At 39.7% G+C, this 27,616-nt stretch overlaps 1 protein-coding gene across 1 annotated transcript in view; it reads left to right on the top strand.

Annotated features, from left to right (window-relative positions):
• LOC127435493 (scavenger receptor cysteine-rich type 1 protein M130-like) overlaps positions 1-17,366 on the top strand; it is a 49,761-nt gene extending 32,395 nt beyond the window's left edge. Inside the window, exons 6-18 of the mRNA XM_051689042.1 lie at positions 11,895-12,153; positions 12,247-12,564; positions 12,664-12,960; positions 13,134-13,205; positions 13,371-13,685; positions 13,865-14,089; positions 14,226-14,324; positions 14,563-14,622; positions 15,119-15,184; positions 15,312-15,380; positions 15,532-15,582; positions 15,828-15,896; positions 16,075-17,366. Coding sequence (XP_051545002.1) covers positions 11,895-12,153; positions 12,247-12,564; positions 12,664-12,960; positions 13,134-13,205; positions 13,371-13,685; positions 13,865-14,089; positions 14,226-14,324; positions 14,563-14,622; positions 15,119-15,184; positions 15,312-15,380; positions 15,532-15,582; positions 15,828-15,896; positions 16,075-16,124 — 1,950 coding nt within the window. The 3' untranslated portion in view covers positions 16,125-17,366. The remainder of the gene's footprint in view (positions 1-11,894; positions 12,154-12,246; positions 12,565-12,663; positions 12,961-13,133; positions 13,206-13,370; positions 13,686-13,864; positions 14,090-14,225; positions 14,325-14,562; positions 14,623-15,118; positions 15,185-15,311; positions 15,381-15,531; positions 15,583-15,827; positions 15,897-16,074) is intronic.
• Positions 17,367-27,616: the final 10,250 nt, after the last annotated feature.

Here is a 27,616-nt window from a genome sequence, read left to right as displayed (position 1 = left end):
GTAATTGGAATAATACAAAAAAAAATAACTATTGATCATGCCAAGAGTTAAAAAGAAAAGTTTTCAGTGAGGAAAAAAAGGGTTAAATTCTGGCTTTACTGGCAGAAGGATACGGTGAGTGTCGGGGTACTTCCATCCTTAAAATTTCAAAGACGGCGATTCATAAGAACAAGATCAAGCAGAAGGTGAAAATGACTCTCCACTGACCAGGGTGACCGCCAACTCATCCAAATGTCACTCAACAACCACAGGATGACATCAAGTGACCTACAAAAAGAATGGCAAAGGGCAGCTGGGGTGAAGTGCATGGCGAGGACGATTCTAAATAGGCTCCTAGGGGCAGGGCTTTAGTCATGCAAAGCTAGAAAAAAAGCCCTTCATCAATGAGAAGCAAAGAAGAGCCAGACTGAGGTTTGCAAAAGACCATACGGATTGGACCGTAGAGGACTGGAATAAATTAATCTTCTCTGATGAGTCCAATTTTCAGCTTTGCCAAACACTTGGTCATCTAATGGTTAGACGGAGACCTGGAGAGGCCAACAAGCCACAGTGTCTCGCACCCACTGTGAAATTTGGTGGTGGATTGGTGATGATCTGGAGGTTCAAGGCTGGAATCAGGTTATCCTGGAAGAAAACTAGTTTCCTTCTGCTCTGACAATATTCCCCAACTCTGAGGATTGTTTTTTCTAGCAGGACAATGCTCCATGCCACACAGCCAGGTCAATCAAGGTGTAGATGGAAGAGCACCAGATAAAGAACCTGTCATGGCCAGACCAATCTCCAGACCTGAACCTCATTGAAAACCTCTGGAATGTGATCAAGAGGAAGATGGATGGCCACAAGCCTGCTTGAATTTTTGTGCCAGGAGTGGCACCCAACAGCAATGTGAAAGTCTGGTAGAGAGCATGCCCAGATGCATGAAAGCTGTGATTTGGTTATTCCACCAAATATTGATTTCAGAACTCTTCCTAGGTTAAAATATTAGTATTGTGTTGTTTAAAAATGAATATGAACTTGTTTTCTTTGCATTATTCGAGGTCTGAAAACATTGCATATTTTTGGTTATTTGACCAGTTGTCTTTTTCTGCAAATAAATGCCCTAAATGACTATTTTTTTTTTTTTTTTGGAATTTGGGGGAAATGTTGTCAGTAGTTTATAGAATAATATAACAAACTAATACTTCTATGAGCAAAAGTTAATTATAAATCTGGAATTATTTTGGGAGGGATTCTCATACCAACTTAATCACTAAACAGGTTGAGTTTCAAAGATGAATAAAAAAACAATATAACAGACAATTGATTTTCTTAATGCAAGTATATTATAGAGCTATTTAAACCAAAAGTGCAATATCAGAAACTCAAACTCAGAATAACATATCCCATAAAGCAGTCATATAAACTGAACCCCAAATGTATACAAAACAAAATTATAAATGCAAAGAAAATAGTTCTGATCATTGTCTGGAGAGCTACATACGGTGAAAGTGATTAAAACTTATCTGAATGAGTCTGTAGATGAATGATTAAACTTTGTATTCGATGTTGATGCAATCAGTTCTTTAAACCATTAACAGTCTGAACCAAAATCCTCTTATCCACACGATAACTCCAGAAACAAGCAGTCCCCTCTTCATGAGTAATATCCATTTCAGATGTCACAAAGTGATGAGATATAAAAAAAGGCAAAGTCGTTTCTTTCAGTCTTTAAAACATGCTAGGCAATAGCAAATGCATCATAAGGTACTAATAAAGGCAGAAACAGGAAAGCCTTTTTGATAGAGCGTGAAGCAGTATTTTTCTCAATCAAATCATCAGTCAAGTTGATTTGCATCCATGCTTTTCTCTTTCCAAACAACCTCATTTTCTCTACTACATCCCTGTATTTAAACCTAACCCACAGCAACATTAGCGCCCCCTAATGGTGGGTAGTAAAATAACAACAGAGGTAACATAAATGTTACAATAAAACAAAAAGGTTAATTTTACTCAAACATATACCTATAAATATTAAATCCAGAGAAATTGATAATTTTGCAGTGGTCTTTATATATATATATATATATATATATATATATATATATATATATATATATATATATATATATATATTCACACAAGATCTTAAAATATTACATATTATAGTATAGTTACTAATAGACTACAAATCTGGCACTAACACAGTTTTCTGTAATAAAAATTGGTTTTATTTTTAGCTAAATCAACCGGTGTTCAAGGGGCCCAAAAATACCTTGTTATTTACTGTGTGTAATTTATGTTGTAGAACAAAGCGTAAAAGTGATGTTCATCAAAGTTATTATTATTATTATTATACTCATAAATCAAACAGCTGTTACAAGACCCATTCGAAATTACAGATCGAACATCTTAAAAATCTTGGTCTGTTGCTGTCACCCTCTGGAAGAAAGTAACACAGCTGATGTTGCAAACCTAATAGGCGATCTCAGATGCTTTGGAAGAAATACATGAGCAAACAATCTGAAACAATACACTTTAATGATCTTATTAATAAATGAAATATGTTTATCGCATATTGGCGCCATCTGCTGGTCAGAAGGTGAAGAACACCCTCGTCATCTTCACTTTAAAAGAATTATGGTCTTCCTGCCGCTCTATCTATCTATCTATCTATCTATCTATCTATCTATCTATCTATATATACATATATATATATATATACATATATATATATATACATATATATATATATACATATATATATATATGAAGTATTTAGTCTATTTTCCTCCCACATGTTTAATAAAGTTTAGGTCATTTTCTGTGGTCTTGGTAAGCGTCTATTTACTAATAAAACAGTATTTTATTATTTTTTTTAATCATGAATGATTTAAACAGTTGAGTTTACTGTTTTAATAACATGCAAATATGTTATTTAGCAGTTAGTTATCAGAGCTTCTATCTCGTCTCTGCAGGTGTTTGGCTTTGATGTGTTTAAACTGGAGTGTTTCCTGTATCCTGTAAGTCACATTACTTTTTAATAGCTCTTATTTTTATATCTCTAAATATAGTGTGTGTGTGTGTGTGTGTGTGTGTGTGTGTGTGTGTGTGTGTGTGTGTGTGTGTTTGTGTGTGTGTGTGTGTGTGTCTCCCCTTAGTGAGGCATCTTCATGGGTGGGGCGAAGAATCCCTGATCAGCACTGACGTTTTTGATGTATATGGAGAAAATCAGAAATACCTCCTCTGATTTGTCACTGAAGTTCTTTGATGGTTTCCTCTGTTCTGTCTAATAAGGTAATAGTGAGTGTGATTGGAGGGTGTTTGACATCTTTTTCTCTTATTAAGGGCTCAGAAGACCCCTGTTTCAACAATAGTGAGGAGAAGCTGATACTGGATACTGAATAAACAAACTATTAGTAGAGCAGAAGAATATGGAGAGATGTCTGACACTCATTTTACTGTCCTCAGTTGTAAAACTCATCAGAGCTGGTAAGTACATAAATAATGAAAGATTTTTTATCAAGAAATTATGGTCTTGCATATTCCAACTTAAAATTAATCTTTATTCATCTTGCAGAGATATTTATTAACAAGCACATCGTGTGTAATGTACTGTATTCACCTATGGAAAAATCACATGAATTTCACATGTGAACACATGATAATAATGTGAGAACAAATGAGAGTGTGATAAGTTTGAATGATTTAATTAAAAAAAATTTGATCACTGAATTATACTATTAATAATAATAATAATAATAATAATAATAACCATTGGAAATACACGTAAAAATTCCACAACCACACAACAATCACATGTGAATTAAGAAAAGACATTGAACAGTCATATACTCTATATCTGCTAACAAATGTGAGAATCTGTCTTTCTCTTTCTCTCTTCCCTTCATTCTCTCATTGTTTTGCTCAATATTTAGAAAGTGTAAATGTGAGGTTGGTTGGTGGTAACAGTCCCTGTGCTGGTAGAGTGGAGGTTCTTCATCGAGGACAGTGGGGAACAGTGTGTGATGACTTTTGGGATATGACTGATGCTGCAGTGGTGTGTAGAGAACTGAACTGTGGAAAGCCTGTTGATGCTCTGCGTAATGCTCAATTTGGACCAGGATCAGGACCAATCTGGATGAGTTTTGTCATGTGTACTGGATCAGAGTCTACACTGAAGAACTGTGGGTCAAGAGGATGGGGTAAACACACCTGTGATCATATTAGAGATGCTGGAATCATCTGCTCAGGTAAACTTCTACAAACCTTCTCTATCTACTTGACTGAAAATGTATTTCTCCTCATGTATTACAACATGTTGGATCTTTATTTATTCTTATATTTACATTATTTAGTTTTTTATTTAAAATGTTGACTTAAAAATCATGATCTTGAGAATCCATGTAATATGATTTTTATAATAATGTTGTTGTTGTGTTTTTTTTTCTTCAGGAGTCAGACTTGTTGGAGATTCTCGCTGCTCTGGTAGATTAGAGATACTTCATGAGAACACATGGATTTCAGTGTGTGATGCTGCCTTTGACCAGCAGGATGCAGAGGTTGTGTGTAGAGAGCTGGACTGTGGGGCTCCTGTACAGGTGCTGGGAGCAGCTGCTTTTGGCAAAGGAGAGGGTCAGATGTGGACAGAAGAGATTCAGTGTAGAGGCAACGAATCTCAGATTCATCTCTGTCCAAAATCACCATCAAGCAAAAGCAACTGTTCTCATGACAACATCATTGGATTGCTGTGTACCGGTATGAGTTCAATAAAAAATAAATAGTGCAAATTATCATTTAATTTTACAGTAACATTTCAGTCTTCATTCACTCTTTCTCTCTATTTTTCTTTCTCTGACATTGACAGACATAATGAATGTGAGGTTGGTTAATGGTAACAGTTCCTGTGCTGGTAGAGTGGAGGTTCTTCATAGAGGTCAGTGGGGAACAGTGTGTGATCAAGGTTGGGATATGGTTGATGCTGCAGTGGTGTGTAGAGAACTGAACTGTGGGGAGCCTGTAGATGCTTTGGGTGATGCTCATTTTGGACCAGGATCAGGACCAATCTGGATGAAAAATGCAATGTGTACTGGATCAGAGTCCACACTGAAAAACTGTGGATTAGTAGAATGGCCTTATGACTGTGATCATAGTAAAGATGCTGGAGTCTTTTGTGCAGGTAAGCACAAATGTAATCTTATCACATAAACTGTAATCAAACTCTGTTTTTAAAATGTTCCATGCTCTATATTCTTTTTACAGGCGTCAGGCTGTTTGGAGGTTCTCGCTGCTCTGGGAGGTTAGAGATACTTCATGAGAACATGTGGGTTTCAGTGTGTGATGCTGCCTTTGACCAGCAGGATGCAGAGGTTGTGTGTAGAGAGCTGGACTGTGGGGCTCCTGTACAGGTGCTGGGAGCAGCTGCTTTTGGCAAAGGAGAGGGTCAGATGTGGACAGAAGAGATTCAGTGTAGAGGCAATGAAGCTCAGATTCACTTCTGTCCAACATCACCATCAGATGAAAACAACTGTTCTCATGAAAACAACGTTGGACTGGTGTGTGCAGGTAAGAGTTACAACAAAGAAGATATTTATTTTATTAGTCACGTTTTAACCCATTAAATCTCTTTTAAATGAACCTACCCATTAAATCCGCCTGTATTGGGACTGGTGTGTGCAGGTTCGAGAACATTTTCAAATAAACTTAAATTAATAAAAATTCTGAATGATTAATGCACCCAGGTACAAGAAACGACCCGGGTTCAAATCTGCTTTTTGTCCCACTCTTATGCCTATCCTTTTTCCTCTCTCCACACTTATTATTTTCTTTAATACTACTTCTAATAAATAAAAATGAACATTAAGGTTGATTTCCTCACAGTGTCGACCGTTGGCAGGTTCAGAGTTGTGTTTGATCCAGGTATGGGGCAGAATCTTTCACATACTTTCCCTTCTTTTTCTGAGGCATGAGGGGTGATGGCTTTCTTCTGCGGCTGGCATCGGTCATGTCTAGATTTGTGTTACTCAATTGATTAGAGGTTGGGTTAAGCCTTAACAGAAATTAACCATGGTTTTACTATCATAATACTGTAGTAACCATGACTGTAATAACAATGGTTAATTTTATAGTTACTATTGTTTTACTACAAATACCATGATTAAACATTTTCTATGAGCACTTAACCATTCACTCATAAAAAAATATATATATATATAGAGAGAGAGAGAGAGAGAGAGAGAGAGAGAGAGAGAGAGAGAGAGAGAGAGAGAGAGAGAGAGAGAGATATTCTTGTTGCACTCTAATCTGTCTTGGATACTATTATTCTGATGCAATTGAAACTTTGTAATTCAACACTATTTCCTTAAGATGAATCGCTTATGATGTATTATTCCAATTTTGTGAGTCGCTTTGGATAAAAGTGTCTGCCAAATGAATAAATGTAACGTAATGTAAATGTAAACTATGGTTACTCTAATAAAAACCATGGTTAATTATCGTAGATTATGATAGATTTAGAGATGGAGTACGGTTTCTTTGGGACTCCAAATACAATAAACAGATGCACACACACACACGTTGGTGCGGCTATCCTTATGAGGATTCTCCATAGATATAATGATGTTTATACTGTGTGAAATTTAGATTATATCCCCTAACTCGAACCATACCCCTAAACCTAACCCTCACAAAACTTTCTGCATTTTTTAATTTTCAAAACAACTTTAAGTATGTTTTTTAAATGATTTGAATTATGGGGACACTAGAAATGTCCTCATAAACCACATTTATAGCATAATACCCTTGTAATTACCAGTTTGTAACCTAAAAAAAACACACACACACACACAGACACAAAACACACACAAACACAAAATAAACATGCTGCAGTGATGCCCATATACTGCTTGTTAAAATTTAAATTAGGGTGCAAATAGCGTCGACCATTATTTGCACCAGTGTTGGGGTACAAATAATATCTGCGACAATGGTGTTAATAACATCAAAAAGTATTTGCACTAAGACTGGGGTACAAATAATATCTGCCACAATTTGCAGCAGGGTGTTAACAGCATTGACCATTATTTGCAACAGGCTGTAAATAGCACCTGCAGATAAAAATTCAGGTCCCCTGAGTCCAGACTGAACATTAGTTGAGTTTCATACTAGTTTATTCTCTGTGTGATTCTTTGTTTCTCACTCTCTTCCTCTGTCCATCTGTCATTCTTACTTTTCAATATATACAGACAGTGTGAATGTGAGACTGGTGAATGGTAACAGTCCCTGTGCTGGTAGAGTGGAGGTTCTTCATAGAGGACAGTGGGGAACAGTGTGTGGTTATTTCTGGGATATGGCTGATGCTGCAGTGGTGTGTAGAGAGCTGGACTGTGGAGAACCTGTAGATGCTTTGAGTGATGCTCATTTTGGACCAGGATCAGGACCAATCTGGATGAATCAAACATTATGTACTGGATCAGAGTCCAAACTGAAGAACTGTGGATCAGCAGAATGGGGTGATTTTGTTTGTGATCATAATAAAGATGCTGGTGTCATCTGCTCAGGTGAGCTTTTCTGAACCTCATTCTGTTTTTATATCACTGATGATCTACCTGCCTTATATTAATTAAATCCTATATTAAACGTGCTGTATTTATGGAATGGCACACAGAATACTTTGAATTATCATTGTTTATGAAATTATTTATCATTGCATATGACAGTTTATTATGTAAATACATTTGCTTTGCCTTCTATGAAAACAGTGCAGTATCTATTAAGCTTGTTTTCTCTTGCTAATCAGGCATCAGGCTTATTGGAAATTCTCATTGCTCTGGAATAGTAGAGATACTTCATGAGAACACATGGGTTTCAGTGTGTGATGCTGCCTTTGACCAGCAGGATGCAGAGGTTGCGTGTAGAGAGCTGCACTGTGGGGCTCCTGTACAGGTGCTGGGAGCAGCTGCTTTTGGCAAAGGAGAGGGTCAGATGTGGACAGAAGGGATTCAGTGTAGAGGCAACGAATCTCAGATTCACCTCTGTCCAAGATCATCTTCACTCAAAAACAACTGCTTCCATGAAAATAATGAAGGGCTTCTGTGTGCTGGTAAGAATTAAATTAATATGTGAGTAATGTCTTGTGGCTGAAATCCCTCCTTTTTTCTCTCATTGTATTCCCTCATCACTTAGACCCAAAAAATGTGAGACTGGTGAATGGTAACAGTCCCTGTGCCGGTAGAGTGGAGGTTCTTCACAGAGGACAGTGGGGAACAGTGTGTGGTTTTATCTGGGATATGGCTGATGCTGCAGTGGTGTGTAGAGAACTGGACTGTGGGGAGCCCGTCGATGCTCTGAGTGATGCTCATTTTGGAGAGGGTTCAGGACCAATCTGGATAAGTCTTGTACTTTGTACTGGATCAGAGTCGTCACTAAAGAACTGTGGATCATCTGGATGGAATTTACCTCTCTGTACTCACAACTTTGATGCTGGGGTCATCTGTTCGGGTGAATAATACTAATAATACTATTGTGCCAGATTCACTATGAAATAATGTCTTGTTGTAATAATTTGAGAATATACAGTATACTGTATATGAGAAAAATTAATTTTGTCACACATTTAGAACCTTTCAAAAAAATAAAAATAAATAAATAAATAAACTCACCGTGTATTTTTGTCTACTGTGTACATTTTGTTATGTAATATAAACAGGTCACATACGTTCCAGACTTGCTGCTGGGTCTCATCTGTGCTCTGGGAGATTAGAGATATTTCATGAGAAGACGTGGGTTTCAGTGTGTGATGCTGCCTTTGACCAGCAGGATGCAGAGGTTGTGTGTAGAGAGCTGGACTGTGGGGCTCCTGTACAGGTGCTGGGAGCAGCTGCTTTTGGCAAAGGAGAGGGTCAGATGTGGACAGAAGAGATTCAGTGTAGAGGCAACGAATCTCAGATTTCATCCTGTTCAATATCTTCACACAAATATAATTGCACCAGTGTTAGCAACGTGGGACTAATGTGTTCTGGTTAAGTATCAATGTCCCTTTTTATTTATTTTTTGATACATTATAATATTCCATGACAAATGAGTTATATATTGTATTATGTGTACATACAGTTTTATACTGCTTTACAAAATAATGGTCCGTTATTAATAGGTACTATGCAGGAATTAATGCAGGATTAATGAGTAGTACTACATCAACACTTTAGTTACTACTATTAACTAATATTCTCATTGTAAATGAGAACGCCTCCAAATTTTTTGACCATGGGGTATTGTAAAAGAGATGACTGGTGGAGTTCAGGGCGCCCACTTGTCCCCCCCCCCATGTCGCCAATGCCTAAATCCGCCACTGGATGTATGTGCCCAACCTGTGTGTTCCTTGGGATATCTCTTGTGTTCATTAAAAAATTATTAACTTCTGCAGGTTTGGTATTGCTGGAGGCCTTTTTTTAAATAACTTTGGTAACCCATAAGTAATGAGTCAAGTGTTACCACATAAACATGAAGGAATTACTTCTTATTTTAAAGTGAGGGTCATGGTTATTAATTAATGAATACACACTTGAATATACACAAAAAAATAAATAAAAAAATACAAAAAAAATTTACAAAACATTTTTAAAATGATTTTTTTATTCATAGATACTGTAGGTTAATCTTACAAGAAGTGTTTAGTTTTATGTAAGGTGCAATTTTTTTTTTCTGAGTAACTTAATGGATCCAATAAAAAAAAGAGAAAAGAATGAGTGTCACGTCCATCAAGCTTCTAATACAATCAGGGTTCACCATATTCAATGCTCGCACTGAAACTGAAAGTGCGATTTTGCTCAGCACACCCGTCGCTCTACCTGCACGCGATAAACTTTAACATACATTCTGTTCTGTTCATACAGAACATAGGCAAAGGAGGAAACATGTCAAATTAATTTTATAAAAACTGTACGCATTTACCGAGTGGACTGTCTAGGGCGGAAGTACACAGGTGAATTGGCCTCCTGCTGCACATCGGTTTTGTTTCCGTTTTCTGTTGAATTCTTGTGGAGATCAACACACTTGTCCTTTAGACACATCATTTTATTATTTTACTTCATGTTAAGAGATAAGACTTAAAACATGTAGGGTTTGTAGCCTATGCAATTATGTTCAATTATTTAAATGATTCATAATTCAATGACAGATTTGTTTTTTCCCCGAATGTCTGTGAATGTTTGTTAACTATTTGTTTGATTAAATGAAAAAAAAAAAAAAAAAAAAAAATGTAAGAACAAACACTTGAGTATACATTAATAACTGACAAGTAACACCTCAGTTACTATTAATGGTTTATAATATGTTTTCACTTTAGAATAATGGTCCAGATAACCTTTAACTCCCATGGAAGGAAACAGTAAAATCTCATTAATTAATAATGCATTACCATGACCCTCACTTTAAAATAATGGTCCAGATCAGTAGTAATTCCATCATACTTATGTGGTAACACTTGACTCATTACTTATGGGTTAACAGAATTATAAAAAAAAAAAAAAAAAAACTTCAGCAATATAAAACATGCAGAAGTTAATAATTTTTTAATGAACAGAAGAGATATCCCAAGAAATACACATGTTGGGCACAAACATCCCTATATTTCTGTGAGGTAAGCTGACTGTGATCATGGCCTTAACTGGTCCCCATAAATCCTGAATATGTGGTTACATCCTTGACTATGATACTCTACCAGACACTGTAGCCATGATTTAATGACCTGTTACATTCATAAATTAATTCCCACAAAGAACCCATGCATGATCTTGTTCACAATAAAAACACAATCATTCACATTTTAGACACACGTTAAAGTTATGATTAGTAATTAATTAGTAGTTATATTAAATCAGTCATAGTTAGTTAATAGTTCTCAATGAGGCTTATCAAATTCAGTAATTATTGATTACCTAACAGTGAACTACCTCAGTCATCAGTTCACTATTACTTACTGATTGGTTAATCATGTTTCCATATTAGTTAATTGTAGTAACTAAAGTGTTAATGTGGTACTACTCATTAATCCTGCATTAATTCCTGCATAATTACCTATTAACGACAGGCCATTATTATAAAGTGTTACCCTTTATTCTTGTTACTACTGTAATCTTACTGATCTGTGGTTAGGTTACACAGCACTCAGACTGGTAAATGGCACAGACTCTTGTTCTGGAAGAGTGGAGCGTCAGTTACACAAATACTGGGGAACAGTATGTGATGGATGTATGGATATGAGAGCTGCCAGTGTCCTCTGTAGACAGCTGAATTGTGGGATTGCTGTGTCTGTTGTGGGAGCAGACTGGTTTGGAGAGGGAAGTGGTGAAATCTGGGCTGATGTGTTTGATTGTCAGGGGAATGAAACACAGCTCTCACAATGTCCCATCTTTTCATGGAGTCGAGCTGAACATTCTCACAGACAAGATGTTGGAGTCATCTGTTCTTGTGAGTTGTACATTAATCACTACAGAGATTCTGTGAGAAAGCACTTAGACCTGCAGGTGATATTTAACTTTTAATGAATGCTCACCAAGAGGTGGGCATGTGCTAGGTTTCTGTAATAATAAAAATAATATAAACAATAATCTGCATTCTATCACATATTGAACTTAAATTAATATCACTTCACACAATTAATGTACTTATAATAAATAATAATTTTCCTATTTCAAAGGACCCCCCCCCCCCCTCTAAAAACATATATCCATGTTGCCTACTCGATTACTTAAACATTCTTGCATGTTCTTGCATGTATATGTGCATGCAGTTTTTAATAATTTATTAAGACTTCTGCATTTATTTTCGTAACATATCAGAACTTCTTTTCAGATTCGTCTCTGGCTCTACAAGATGGGCGAGTGCGGTTGTCTGGTGAGAGAGAGTGTGAGGGGGAGGTGGAAGTTTACATCCATCAGGTCTGGAGGAGAGTTCTGCTGGACTCCTGGAGTCTCACTGAATCCTCTGTGGTCTGCAGACAGCTGGGCTGTGGCTCTGTGCTAAACTTCTATGGCTCCTCTTCATCCAGTCCTGAACACAGTCATAAGTGTGTGATGGGCTTCCAGTGCTCTGGGAGTGAAGCTCATCTGGGGAACTGCAGCTCTCCACAAACTCTCAACTGCAGCTCCACACAACAGCTTTCAATCTCCTGTCTTGGTGAGAACAATAATATTTGAGTATTTTTATACACTGACAATAGAGTAACATTAATTAACATGCATTTTTCTCTCTCTGTATATCTGATCCTAGGTCATGGGTCCATCAGGCTAGTGGGTTCTGGAGGAGGCTGTGCAGGGAGGCTGGAGGTTTTTCACAACGGCTCATGGGGGACAGTGTGTGATGACTCCTGGGATGTTAAAGATGCTCATGTGGTGTGCAGACAGCTGCAGTGTGGAGTGGCCCTCAGTAACCAGCAGGTACCAGCCTGGTTTGGTCCTGGTTCTGGACCCATATGGCTGGATGAGGTGAACTGTGAGGGGAATGAGACATCCTTGTGGAACTGCTCTTATCAGGTTTGGGGAAAACATGACTGTCAGCACAATGAGGATGTAGGAGTCGTGTGCTCAGGTAAACTGATGAATTGAATTCAGGAACCCAAATGTTCATAATAGCCATAATGTTTTTCAGTTGTTGAATTTTTAACTTGATTGATTCTTTTCTATCTAGAGTTCAAAGAAATCAGGTTGACTGATGGTTGTAAAGGGAATGTGGAGGTTTTCTACAATGGATCGTGGGGTAATGTATGCTACAACCAGATGGACAGAGACACAGCGAGTCTGATCTGTCAAGAGCTGAACTGTGGAAAATCTGCCAGTGAACCCAGTAACTCACAAGGACTAAAGTCAAATTGGCTGGATCAATTTAAATGTCGTCCACATGACTCAACTCTGTGGCAGTGTCCATCTTCAACCTGGGGACAGAATAACTGTCATCATAACGAGGTGGCTCATATAACCTGCTCAGGTAAAATTTTATGTTTTATTTAGGTTTTTGTAAATATTTTCAGTTGAAAAATAACTGCAAGTATGTGGGCAAATAGAGTAAATTGTTATTTAACTAAAAGCAATTAAAGTATTTACAGTGGGTTTTTTTTTTTTCATTGAATTTCTTCCAATTTAATCTTATTATAATCACAGAAAAGGAAAACAATGAATCGCCTCGAAGTCATCTTTCATGTTCTGCATCTCCAAACCAGAGACACTGTACAAGTAGGTTTATTTCAGTTTAATGAGATAACTGTATAAATAAAATAAAACTTTTCATGTATATACAGTAGAATGTATATACAGTAGTAGGATTTTCCCAAAATTTTCCAAAAGACCTTCCCAATAATTGATTAATCTGGTAAGTGCTGGTTGATGTGTGTGATTCAGAGTATGTTCCTCTGAGACTGAGTGGAGGGAAGGGTCGGTGCTCTGGGAGACTGGAGGTGTATCATAACGCTGTGTGGGGTTCAGTCTGTGATGATCAGTGGGACATCAGGGATGCTCAGGTGGTCTGCAGGCAGCTGGGTTGTGGAGCAGCACTGAGTGCTGATGGGAATGCAGCCTTTGGTGCTGGTGAAGGTGTTGTGTGGCTGAACAGAGTCGAGTGCAGAGGGAATGAGATTCACCTGTGGGACTGTCCTCTCTCCCTGAATAATCACACTGACTGCTCACACAAAGAGGACGCTGGACTCACCTGTGCAAGTGAGAGCAAAATATATAGTGATCTGAATCAGACTTTCTCAGAATAGTTGAAAACAGACTATCAGAGATGCATTTTACCCCATATATGTAAATTCAGTGTTATATATTTATTCAAGACCTTAATTAGCATGATTTGATTGTGATTTCAGCAACTCATTTTGTTTTTTTTAAATTGACAGATTTGTCTGTGTACACGAATCCTGCCCCTACAACATCAACTTTTCCTCCAGTTTCACAGACAGATGTGACACCATCTCTGTCCTCACTGATCACTCGTCCACAAACTCCTCCAGCAGCTTCTCTCTCCATCCCTCCAGTGGTTGTGATTGTACTGGGAGCTGTACTCTTACTGCTCTTACTGCCACTCATTATACTGATTCAGCAGAACAGAGTGATGAGGAGAGGTACGGCAGATCACATACTACAGTAGTTCATTTCTAACACAATGAAAACTAGATTGTAACTTTATTGTATTTTATTCAGTGTGTCATCAGTCATGTGTTGTGAACTCACTGCAGGTTTGTCTGTCTTCACTCACAGCTCTTTCCAAGAGAAGACACAAGACTCAGACTGAAGCAGTTTATGAGGAGATTAATCACAGACTCATCACAAATAAAGATAAACACATCACTCAGAGAGGTCAGTCAGTCTGAAAGTATAGTGCCTGACTTGTAGAGATGAACAGAACTAATCACTTCATTCAGAGAGGGGTGAGAGAATTTAACTGATTAATAACAGATTTGCAGATCCATGCATCTGAATTCTATTAGAAGTTAATAAAAAGTCACTATCATGGTATGAGTTTGCATCTAAACAGTGTTGTGTGCTGATTTGTTATTGTGAACATGTTTCTGATGGTTCTTCTTTCCCATAACAGGAAGAGTCCTTTCTGAAGGACAGCATTCTGGGTATGAGGATGCTGATGAGATTCTTTCAGGTTAGAAGACTGAAGTGATGATGTTTCATTTTGTTACATACAAACTTGTGCAATGAATTAAAACATTCACTTGCAAGTTAACATAGGAATGTTTCCTTTATATACTTTATACCATTTAACACATAATAATAATAATAATAATAATAATAATAATAATAATAATAATAAAAGATCAAGCAATTTCCTAACATACTTTAGATAATCCACATTTGCTTCTGTTTTATCAGACAAATTCTTCAGTCATTGCAGCAGGATATACTTCAATTTTTTACAGGATATAGAATCCATAACCACATAATTTTAATGTGAATATTTCATTTTAAGCAGTTATTTATCATTGCTGATTTTTTAAGTGAAACCATATAATTGAGCACATTAGTTTTGTTCATTGTTACAAATATAGTATGATAAATATTTGTATGATATATAAAATACAGTACATCAAATATGTTAAATTAAGTTTGACCTGAGAGTTTGTTTGTTTGATTGTTTTTAGCTAAATCTGCAGTAGAAGACTCATCTGGACACTATGATGATGTCACCACCACTAAAGTCCCAAAAGGTCAGTGCCTTTGTAAACTGATCACAGGGATTTCACTTACAGTTAATTAAACAACATGAACTGTGAAATGCTGTAAAAAAAAAAAAAAAGTGTTTGTATATTTCCTCTTTCCTTTGAAATCATTTAGAAGAGCAAGGAGACACACCAGAGACCTACGATGATGCAATCACTGCTGGACTGAGATGTTGTGCCACAGGTTTGTTGATATCATTAAATGATTTTTAACAATATTTATGAAGGTAACTTTAAAGTATATTTTTATTAAATATATGGGCCATTTCAAAATAATATATATTATTTTACATTGATGGATCTATTTCTTTATTTTGTTGTGATTGACATACCAGAAAACTATGACGATGTTGTGATCGTGCGAAAGTTGTCCAATAATAAAACAGGTGCGTGTTTAGATTTGTATCCAGACTATATTAAACATTGTATAAAATTACACCCATCTAGACTGAAGCCCAGTACAGTGATTTATTATCAAAATTATAGCAGCTAAATAAAGTATCGTAGTATATAGTACATTATAGTAAATATCTGCATGTAAAGTATGTTAATTTGTGATGATGTCCTTATTAGTGTATTACAAAGTGCAATGTGAGATTTTGTTCATTTTCATAATAATAAACACATTTAGTTTCAGAGGGAGTTCAGGAGGAGTATGATGACGTGAGGAATGTCAGTGAAGATTTGAGAAACCTGTTTGGTAGGTTATTGTAACCAGTTTTATGGTTAAAAATTTTGTTTAGTTTTTATAATCATTTTATATGATCCATTTCTGTAATCAGAAAAGCTCCTTTAAATTGACTGCAAATATTGGTCTGTTTATTATGTTACTTTTAGTGATGTATTGACAGGAATTTGTTCTTGTTCTCTAATAATAGACTATGATGATGTGGGGAAGGTGCCAGACAAACATGAAGGGACTGTTTAACTCAGGAACCACACACACAACCTCAAATCTTTTTACAGCTTTAGGAAATGGATGGAGTTTAAGTGATCTTATATACAAGTTTCAATTGCAATCCAGCAATGTTTTATATTACATTTAATGTGGTCAAAATTATCAGTTGTATTTAGCTTATTTTCTTTTGACAGACAGAAAAATGTCTTGCTTTCATGGACTTTTGAAAATGTTGATTTATCTTTCCTCTTCATTTTAAATCAATCAATATACTACTTATAAATGAATGTTTTTAATAGTTTCATGATTATAGAAAGAGGATTTATGCAATGAAGATGCTGAAAATCTTGAGATGTATTTTCTAGAAGCCACTTGTACTGTAACATGGAATCACAGACATTTCTGAATGTTGATTTTGACAATTGTTGTGCTTTTGATGGTGCAGGGCTTATACAACACAGCACTATTTCCATCGTTGCAGTTCCAAATTTATGCATTACACCACCAGGCCTCTGCAAAAATGGAAAGAGATGTCAAAAAAATTACTTAAGATATATAGCGACTTCAGCTTGATCAAACTGTTTTGAAACATTTCTATCTTGTGGCCAAATTTAGAAATTTGAATAAAAACGAACAAACTTGGTTGTTTCCTGACAAACAGATTCAGAAATCTGTCTGTAAGAGCAGAATCTGTACACACCTGAAATTGTTGTTATTTGTTTATTTACTTAATAGTCTATGTGAATTCACTTGTTTTTACATTTGACAGATGTTTTGTATTTATAGTGACTTACAGTGCTCTTTTGTTTGGACTGGAGCTACATGGGACATCAAACTTTGCTTAATGGTATGATAGTGATGCAGTTGGACTACCAGATCTGTTACTGTTACGAGTTCAGATAGTTCACCATTCAGCAACTGTAATTATTATGTTGGAAAAGCCAGTTCTGTGCACTCCTGTCCAAACAGCCTTTATTGTCAGTCAGCATCAGAAGTGGGAAAAGAGAATGAATGTGTGTGGAAGTAGGCATCAGTGAATAAATCTGAGTAACTTGTTGTTCAGTAAATAATAACTGTTAGTCAGAATTTATTACAAGTGTGAATATTATGTTTATTTTTTCATAAAGCGCTGAACGTTTATCAATGGTCATGTGGGGTATCACACCGTTTGCATACCTTCATTCAAACAAAGCAATTTCATAGAACAACAAATAGTTTGCCTAAAAAATGTATGTCCTCATACGGGGACAGTTGGTTTATGTTTTGGAATTTTTAATTAATACCAAGCTATAGAAAGTGTGCTGTGTACTACATTTATTATTATTATTATTATTATTATTATTAATTTTTAAATTAAAATTGTTTTCTCTACTTTGGCAACCAAATCTTAATGTTCTCTCACTTCATTGTCAAACAAACAAGTGGTAGCCAGTGCTGTACCATTTGAAAAATCATAAATTGGCTTCATCAATTTTAAATCAAAATAATGGTCAACATAATCCAATGGCTGCCAACAACATTGAAATCAAAATGAACTTCATCAATTCTGAATCTAGGTACTGTTCAACTTTGTCCAATGACTGCCAATCATGTCGATTGGTACAAAATGTCATCTGCAGCCTTGACCTGAACTTAGGAGTGATTGCACTTGGCTGCATAGGAAAGCTATTGGCAACTGTGTTGCTGCCTTGCTACCTAATCAGTTAATGGCTTCACCTACAGCTATTTGTATGGATGCTCTGACCTCAGAACAGTTGGAAAGGCACCTTATTTTCATCCTACCTCCATATACAGCCTCCAAAGGCAGTATTTTCAAGCTTTTGGATGCAGCAATTGATTCCCAATGGCCCACTGGGTCTTGAGTTTTTCATACAGTAAATAAAGTCCCAGTGTGCCTAACAGTGTGCTCTCTAGTAATAATCACTGACATTTTTAAATTGGCACATCAGATGAAACTACAGGTGTTACTTTTTTGACACAACCACTCTTTCTTACCAGATGCACATTTGTATGGTCTTCTCCAAGCTCTGCTCACATAGGCCCTGGCCCAATACCCACATTTGCAGTTTTGGACCTGCCTACTCACCCACTTGTCTTACAAATTTCCTGTGTTTTGCTGCAGTGTCCAAGTAGACTTGAATAATGCGAGTGTGTGTTTTGCTGAGTTTGGAATGGCATACTACCCATACTACTTTTTCTACTGCTGCTATATCTGTCAATGGCAGAAATAGTAAGAGTAGTATATGCCATTCCAAACTCGGCCTGTGACTTTTGATTGCACATTGGGACACTTGTATAGAAGCATTTCACTAAATTTAGCGCCATCTTATTTTGTCATGTGATGTCATGCTTGAATCATTTTACACTTGAATGAAACCTAGAATCTCCTGATATAAGGAAAGTCAGTTTAAATAAATTAAATTATGTATGGGGTACAGGGAAGCCAAAATTCAATGTCCTTATATGAGGATGCTGGGCCGCACAAGGTTAAGTGAGGTGAATTAGGCTTTTAGTCCATGGAAATCTTAGAAAAGATATTAGAACATGTTGGTCATTATAATGATTGATCTCACACTAAAATATGTCTGTCTCATTAATCCAGATGATATCAAAATGTTCTCTTGTTCTAAAATCCAAAGAGTTGTTCTACACAGTGTTAGTCTGTGTAGAGCCGAGGAGGGCGGGGCCGGGCTGGAATGAGAGATACCCGGTCCCCAATCAGCCTGATGGGGCGCGCGAGGGATAAAGGCGGCCGGTGACGACAGTTCGAGAGAGAGAGAATTGCAGGCAGCTGTACTGTGTGTTTTTAGTTGTGTGTTTTTGGTTGTGTTTTTTGTTTAATAAATTGTTATTTAAGTTGTCAAGCCGGTTCTCGCCTCCTCCTTTCCACTGAACCCCCTTTACAGTCTGTTACTGCCACCCACTGGAAGAACATCTAGGTTACTGTTGTAACCTCTGTTCCCTGATGGAGGGAACAAGACATTGTGTTGATGTAGTGACACTAGGGGTCACTCTTGGGAGCCCCAAATTCCTCTGATGTCTGAGAAAAGGCCAATGAAAATTGGCAAGTGGAATTTGCAAGCTACTCACCCAGACATATGGGTATAAAAGGAGCTGGCGTGCAACCACTCATTCAGGTTTGTGCTGAGGAGCCGAGACAGAGTCCCGGCAATCACAGCGAGTAGTTCAGTGTTGTGGCAGGAGGGACACAACGTCTCGTTCCCTCCATCAGGGAATGGGGGTTACAAAAGTAACCAGGACATTCCCTATCTGCCATTCACTCGACATTGTGTCGATGTAGTGATACTAGGGGTCCCTATATGAAATGCCACAATCAGCTGAACTGTGTTACGTGGATCGACCACTGCATGCCAAATTACAAGTACACAGGCCCCATCGTAACCTTCCCAACACCCTGTGTATGTCGTAATGACCCTCGCCCCCCCGAAAGCATAAAAGGGGGATCAGACGTGCCCACAATGGCAACAGGCTGCACCAGCTGGCTCTGCCTTTTCTCTTCTTTCTTCTCCCGGAGAAAGACTCACTTGATTCAGCTGGGGCCAAACGTATTCACGTTGGGATAGATGTCCTTGAAAGAGGACACCGCGGAGACCTGCACCCTGCCTGAAGGGGAGGTAATGTGAGGAGTATACGTCATATGGACTTACCAGATGGGAAGTATCACATTTGAAAAAGCCCTGCAGTAGGTCCTACCCGGAGGGGAGGAGTTTCTACAGTGCAGCGACAGGGGCAGAGGAGGCTGCCCAAGGGGAGACATGGGTCTACCATCAGGGAGACTGTACCATGGAAGATTACATCATATGGGGTTACCGACAGGGAACCAACACATATGGAGCACCTATCCTAGTACAGGGGCTGACCTGAACAGGGCATACTGACACAAGTACTGGGCCTGGCATCGAATTCCTCTGCCAAATTTACTTGCCGCAGGTGCTGAGGGAGGAATCCAGGGTTCACCGATCCCGGGAACTCACGTGGATGAAAGAGCACGTGTCTTCCCCTGGGAAAGGGGAAAGGCGCTTGTGTGCCAGCGGTACATCCGGCCAGCTGCCCGCATCCTTACCTGTTTGTACCTACCAACACACGGGACGAAACTGGCTCAACCCGGAGATTGTAAACTCATGAAGGTATTGTGTGTTGCTCAGCCCGCTGCTCTACAGATGTCTGTTAGAAAGGCACTGTTGGCCAAGGCCCAGGAGGAGGCTACGCTCCTGGTAGAGTGCACTCGTAGTCCCAATGGGGACAGCGCACCCTGGGCCTGGAATGCCAACGCGATGGCATCCACAGTCCTCTGTTTGGAGACAGCGTTCCCCTTCTGCTGTCCCCTGAAACAGACAAAGAGCTGCTCAGAGCTTCTAGAGCTCTCCGTGCAGTACAAATAGATACGTAAAGTGCATACCGGACACAGAAACGACACAGAAGGCTGGGTCTGTCTCCTCCCGGGGCAGCGCTTGCAGGTTCACCACCTGATCTTTAAAGGGGGTAGTGGGAACCTTGGGCACATATCCTGGCCGGGGTCTCAGGATCACGTGAGAATATGCTGGACCAAACTCTAGGCACGTATCGCTGACAGAGAATGCTTGCAGGTCCCCAACCCTCTTGATGGAGGTGAGCGCAGTCATTGGCTCGAAATTGGCTCTCTGTAGGCCCAGCAGGACCACAGAGTGGTCCCATGAGGGAACAAGATGCGGCCTAGGAGGATTCGACCTCCTGGTGCCTCTAAGGAACCTGATGATCAGGTCGTGCTTTCCCAAATACTTAGCATCCACTGCATCGTGGTGTGACGCTATAGCGGCTACATACACCTTCAAGGTGGAGGGGGACAGACACCCCTCCAACATCTCCTGCAGGAAGGAAAGCACCGACCTGACTGCACAACTCCATGGGTCTTCGCCTCGGGAAGAACACCAATTCACGAATAGGCGCCACTTCAAAGTGTACAGTCGCCTGGTAGAAGGGGCCCTGGCCTCTCATATATTCCATGTCCCATCCAAGGGCCAGACGTGGAGGTTCCAGAGGTCTAGTCAAGGGTGCCAGATCGTGCCTCGTCCCTGAGAAAGAAGGTCCTTCCTCAGGGGAATTTGCCAGGGAGGGGCTGTCGCAAGGAGCATGATTTCTGAGAACCAAGTGTGGGTGGGCCAGTAGGGCACTACCAACAAGACTTGTTCCTCATCCTCCCTGACCTTGCACAATGTCTGTTGTGCAAGGTCACTGGGGGAAGCGCATACTTGCGCAGACCCCAGGGCCAGCTGTGCATCAGTGTGTCCGTGCCGAGGGGGGCCTAGGATAGGGAATACCACAGTGTATGAGCCACTCACATCCCGGGCAACCTCAACACTACAGCGGACGTGCTGTCACTGCTGTCACCGCAGGTTACCCTCAGGGGAGAGTGGAGACTCCACCCTCAGGTGGTCCAGTTGATTTGGAGTCGATTCGGACAGGCACAGTTGGACCTGTTCGCCTCCCAAGAATCCTCCCACTGCCCGCTCTGGTACGTCCTGACCTAGGCACCCCTTGGCATAGACATGCTGGCACACAGCTGGCCCCCTGGCCTGCGCAAATATGCGTTTCCCCCAGTGAGCCTACTTGCACAGACCCTGTGCAAGGTCAGGGAGGATGAGGAGCAGGTCATCCTGATAGCACCCTACTGGCCCACCCAGACATGGTTCTCGGACCTCACGCTCCTCGTGACTGCCCCCCCCACCTGGTGAATTCCCCTGAGGAAGTACCTTCTTTCTCAGGGATGGGGCACCATCTGGCACCTGCCACCAGACCTCTGGAACCTCCATGTCTGGCCCCTGGTCGGGACGCAGAAGACCTAAGCTGTCTACCACCCGCTGTTAAGTATGCCTTTAAGTGGCGTCTGTTCACTAAGTGGTGTTCTTCCCGACGGGAAGGAGAGGTTGGAAGGGCGGCTGTCCCCTTCCACCTTGAAGGTGTATGTTGCCGCCATAGCAGCACACCATAATGCAGTCGACGGTAAGTCCTTAGGGAAGCACGACCTGATCATCAGGTTCCTGAGAGGCACCAGGAGGCTGAATCCCTCCAGACCGTGCCTCGTTCCCTCATGGGACCTCTCTGTAGTTCTTCAGGGTCTACAGAGAGCCCCCTTTGAGCCTTTGCAGTCAGCTGAGCTTAAGGCATTCATCTTGAAGACTACCCTCCTGACTGCGCTCACTTCCATCAAGAGGGTAGGAGACCTGCAAGCGTTCTCTGTCAGCGAAACGTGTCTGGAGTTCGGTCCAGGCTACTCTCACGTGATCCTGAGACCCCGACTGGGCTATGTGCCCAAGGTTCCCACGACCCCTTTTAGGGATCAGGTTGTGAACCTGCGAACACTGCTCCAGGAGGAGGCAGACCTAGCCCTATCGTTGCTGTGTCCGGTGCGTGCTTTACACATCTATTTGGATTGCACGCAGAGCTTTAGAATCTCTGAGCAGCTCTTTGTCTGCTTTGGTGCACAACGGAAAGGAAGCGCTGTCTCCAAGCAGAGGATCGCCCACTGGCTCATTGACGCCATAGCTATGGTATATCACGCCCAGGACATGCCGCCCCCCGTAGGGCTACGAGGCCATTCTACCAGGGGTGTACAGCCTCCTGGGCCCTGGCCAGAGGTGCCTCTCTAAAAGATATTTGCAGAGCAGTGGGCTGGGCAACACCCAACACCTTTGCAAGGTTCTACAACCTCCGGGTGGAACCGGTTTCATCCCAGGTAGTGGCACGCAATGCAAGCGGATAAGCCCGGGATAGCCTGCCGGGTGTATCGCTTGCACATAGCGCCTTCCACCTCTTTTGAGCTGAAGACGTGCGCCATTAATTCCAGTAGTGTTCACAAACTATGTTCCCTGGTTGACTTCCTCTGAGCCCTGTGGCAGTCGAGTTTTCAGAGAGACTCGCTGCCGGCCCAGTACACATGCTAAGAGTCCTATTCTGGGGTAGGTGCTCCACATGTGGCGGTTCCCTGTAAGGTAAACCCCATGCAATGTATATCTTCCGCTAATTCGTTTCCCTGTTGGCAAACTGCGTCTTCCTTGGGCAGAGCTCCCTCTGCCACAGTCTCCATGTTTGTAGTAACTCCTCCCCCGTTGGGTAGGATCTACCTTGAGACTCTCCACTTGGTCATCAAGACCATGTGATGTATTTTTCCACTTAAATATCCCCCCCTCTCTTTGGGTGAGGTGTGGTCTCCGTGGTGTCCTCCCCTTGACCTGGCAGCCCAGTCGGATAACCCAGTCGGATAATCCCCCTTCTTTTTTAGGGAGTGGTAAAAAAAGAAGGGGAAAAGAGGCCAAGACTGGGTTAGCCTGTCTCTATCTTTTGAGTATTCGACTTGTCCCCAAAGGGCCGTTCGACACTCGTAACTATGTTGGGGGAGGTTACTTGTTGGCCTGGTGTGCTGGCTACAAGGCACACAGTGGTCTGCCCATCACACACCGCCAGTTCACGTAACACAGTTCAGCCAGTTGTGGCGTTTCATATAGGGACCCCTAGTGTCACTACATCGACACAACGTCGAGTGAGTGACAGATAGGGAACGTCCTGGTTACTTGCATAACCTCCGTTCCCTGATGGAGGGAACGAGACATTGTGTCCCTCCTGCCACAACGCTGAACTACCCGCTGAAGTGGCCGGACCTTGTCTCGGCTCCTCAGCATAAAACCTGAATGAATGGTTGCATACCAGCTCTTTTTATACCCGTATGTCCGGGGGAGTGGCATGCAAATACCACTCGCCAATTTTCATTGGCCTTTTATCAAAGACCAGAGGTGTCTCGGGCTCCCAAGAGTGACCCCTAGTGTCATTACATCGACACAACGTCTCATTCCCTCCATCAGGACGATCTCTGAAACACAAGTAGGTATAAGTTGGTATAGATGTGGGCCAGAGATCTCCAAATGGGGGCAGAATCTCCAAAAGAGGGCAGGATTACTCCAAAAGGAGGCGGGGTTATTCCAAAAGGGGGTTGCGCCAACTCCAAAAGAGGGCATCACTTCCACTCACAGTTAAGGTCAGGGAAAGGGTTAGGGGCTTCCTATCAGTGTTGTCAATTTGGGTAATTGACAACTAATTTGGGCAAAATCCCTAATTTGGGGAATTTGTCACCAAAGTTAGCGATTTTCTCATAGTTGCTGCGACTTTTAATGATGTTTTGTGACAAGGAGCTGTTTTGGCTGTTTTTAAATATACTTGCCGATTTTCTGGTGATTTTGTGCAATTAATTATTAAACACACACAAAGTCATGCTATGTGTTAAGAAGTCAGATCTAACAAAATATGCATTGACCACTAAGCACACTGGGAGTGTAAAACCCTTTTCGATCAAAAGCACATGCATATGGACTCATTTGCATTACTTGGAATGTGTCTGTTGCCGAAACTAAATGCCCTTTACATTGCTAAATATGGATAAATTAATTTACCACTTAGAAGATTTATGTAAAGCCATTTTTTGGCTGCTACTGTAAAATTACACACTTTGTCGGAGAACTTAAGTGGGTCCAAGCCCCCTGGTTGAGAACCACTGGACTGGAGGACAGAACGGCAAGGAAACGATGGTTGAGAAGCACCATATGACTCTTTAAAATATGGCACCACATTCTGCAAGAAAGTTTGAAGAGACAACAACAACAAAGAATAAAGTAAAAAATGTGTAGGCCTGTTTTGTTTAATCTCACCTTTTTACGTTACAGTGGGCTCAGGAACATTCCTCTTTCTTAAGACATCCCTTAGATTTTCTTGTACACGCTAGAATGCAATTTAAGCAGTCACCCAAATAACAAGCTTGATTATCAGTATTATGTTTGAATAACTGAAAGTTTCCTGGAATATTCTATATTAGAATTTAGACTAACTTTTACTGTCATCTTCAGATTGAAACTAGTATTACCCTTGTAGATACATTTGCCTTTTATACAGTATGGAACAAAGTTTGATCATGTTGTCTCTATTGCTCTTTTGATTAAACAAAAAAACAAAAAAGAAAAAAAAAAACATATTATCTCATTCTTGTGTATTCATGCTGTATAGTCATATGCTGTGATCTTGGTAAGTGGATTCACGGAACAACCAAGATTAAGTTTTTTAATGTATATATATAAATATATATATATATATATATATATATATATATATATATATATATATATATATATATATATATATATATATATATACACACTGCATTGCATTATTTACAGTGATGTTATTAAATGTCAGAAAATTATTTGTTTGTTTTTGTGTGTAAACTCAAAGTTATATAGCTTTAATAAAAAAAAAAAAAAAAAAAAATGCTCTTTAACAAGCATCTTATAACTGCTGAATTACAAATATGCTCTTAATATAAAAGATGAAAAAACTCAGATATGTAGACACTGTGGTCTTAAAGTACAGTATTTTGTAGTACTATGGCTCTAAACTACAGTAGTATGGCAGTGTAGTATTATTAATGTGTTACACCTTTCCCTCAGATTTGTCATGATGGGTGAGTGCGGTTGTCTGGAGAGAGAGAGAGTGTGAGGGGTAGGTGGAAGTTTACATCCATCAGACAGCTGGGCTGTGGTTCTGTGCTGAACTTCTATGGCTCCTCTTCATCTAGTCCTGAACACAGTCATAAGTGTGTGATGGGCTTCCAGTGCTCTGGAAGTGAAGCTCATCTGGGGAACTGCAGCTCTCCACAAACTCTCACCTGCAGCTCCACACAACAGCTGTCAATCACCTGCCTTGGTGAGAACAATAATATTTGAGCATTTTCATTCACTAACAATAGAGTAACATGAATTAACTTTCATTTCTCTCTCTGCGTGTATCTGATCTCAGGTCGTGGGTCCATCAGGCAGGTGGATTCTGGAGGAGACTGTGCAGGGAGGGTGGAGGTTTTTCACAGCAGCTCATGGGGGACAGTGTGTGATGACTCCTGGGATATTAAAAATGCCCATGTGGTTTGCAGACAGCTGCAGTGTGGAGTGGCCCTCAGTAACCAGCAGGTACCAGCCTGGTTTAGTCCTGGTTCTGGACTCATATGGCTGGATGAGGTGAACTGTGAGGGGAATGTGACGTGATGTCCCCGTGGAGCTGATCTTCTCATGTCTGGGAAAAACATGACTGTTAACACAAGGAGGATGTAGGAGTCATATGCTCAAGTAATATTAATTATTGTTTTTCAGTAACATTAAAATTAAAAAAAATATATTTTTTGCACTTTATAGTTTCTTATACAGTATGTGTGATTCATGTTAACTACGGATTTGCATTATGCAAACTGTGATTGGATGAGAGCCAATGTAAAAGATGCACTCAGTAATTTCTTTGAAAATGTCATCTTAGACTTACACTGACACCTAGCGGATTGGAATGCATCATCATTCAAACACAATAGTTTTCAGTTGTCTATTTCATTGCAGAAATTCGCAGTTCACAGTCAGCCAGGATTAATTCAATACCTGAGTAAAATTGTCTAATAATAGGGCGGTTAATGAGATTAAGCGAGCAGTATTCGGCTGTTGATGTGATTCTAAAATGGCAGCTCTCATGAGGAGACCCTCTCCATGTAGAATAAAACAGCTTTTATAAGGTTATTGATTTCACTGAAGTCTTCATCTCATGCGAGTGCTTAGGATTTTATACATGTGTTTCAAAATTACAATGAATTTTTTCTGAAGTAAAACTTTTAAAATGAGTTAAAAAATTACTGAGTGCACCTTTAATTCAACTCATTTTGAGAATTTTGATGTGACTGATACCTCTCCATAATGTTCTCCTGGTGGTGATTGTCTTCTCTTGAAACATATATCTGGTTTTAATAATCAAGGTATCATCAACTTGTTTTTGGTATTTTGTGTGCAAAAATGTTTAACAGATCCCCATCCTATGTATGGATTTTTTTCTGATGTTTATTTAACAACATTTGCTGATGATTCATTGGTCAATATTTAGCCCCTTGATATTTGACTTCTTTCACAAAGATGATTTACGTAGTGTTGGTTTAGAATGTGATGGCATAAGTTATGTCTGAACTGCAGAAGAGAACACGATGAAATTTATCATGGTGACAGTTACATACATGATGACATCACTGATGAACAGAAAACAGGTTTGTTTTTCAAATCAACAAAGTGACAAATCTCAAGGATGATTTAAATGACAGTATTTGTTTAGAATGTGATAGTATATTATTTCTGAATTGCAGAAGAGAACACCAATGAAACTTATAGTCATGAAAGTGTCAGTTTCAATTACACTTATTATGACATCACCAATAAACTGAAAAAAGGTTTGCTTTTAGAGCAATAAATCAACACAAATCAACACAGTAATGATTCTTTATTTTAACAAATTTTATAATTGTAGTAATAGAAGCAACCATTTTAAATAAGACAGAAATATCCACAATGTTTAAAGATTTTCATGATGACAGTGCAAGATATTATAGAGTCTCCTCAGAGTCATCTGACATGTTCAACATCTCCTCACCAGAGACAGTTTTCAAGTGAGATCATTTTGAG

This window comes from Myxocyprinus asiaticus, chromosome 45, assembly GCF_019703515.2.
Source record: "Myxocyprinus asiaticus isolate MX2 ecotype Aquarium Trade chromosome 45, UBuf_Myxa_2, whole genome shotgun sequence".
Taxonomy (NCBI): domain Eukaryota; kingdom Metazoa; phylum Chordata; class Actinopteri; order Cypriniformes; family Catostomidae; genus Myxocyprinus; species Myxocyprinus asiaticus.
The sequence above is the reverse complement of the archived record's forward strand: the minus strand, read 5'-3'. Positions and strand labels throughout refer to the sequence as shown.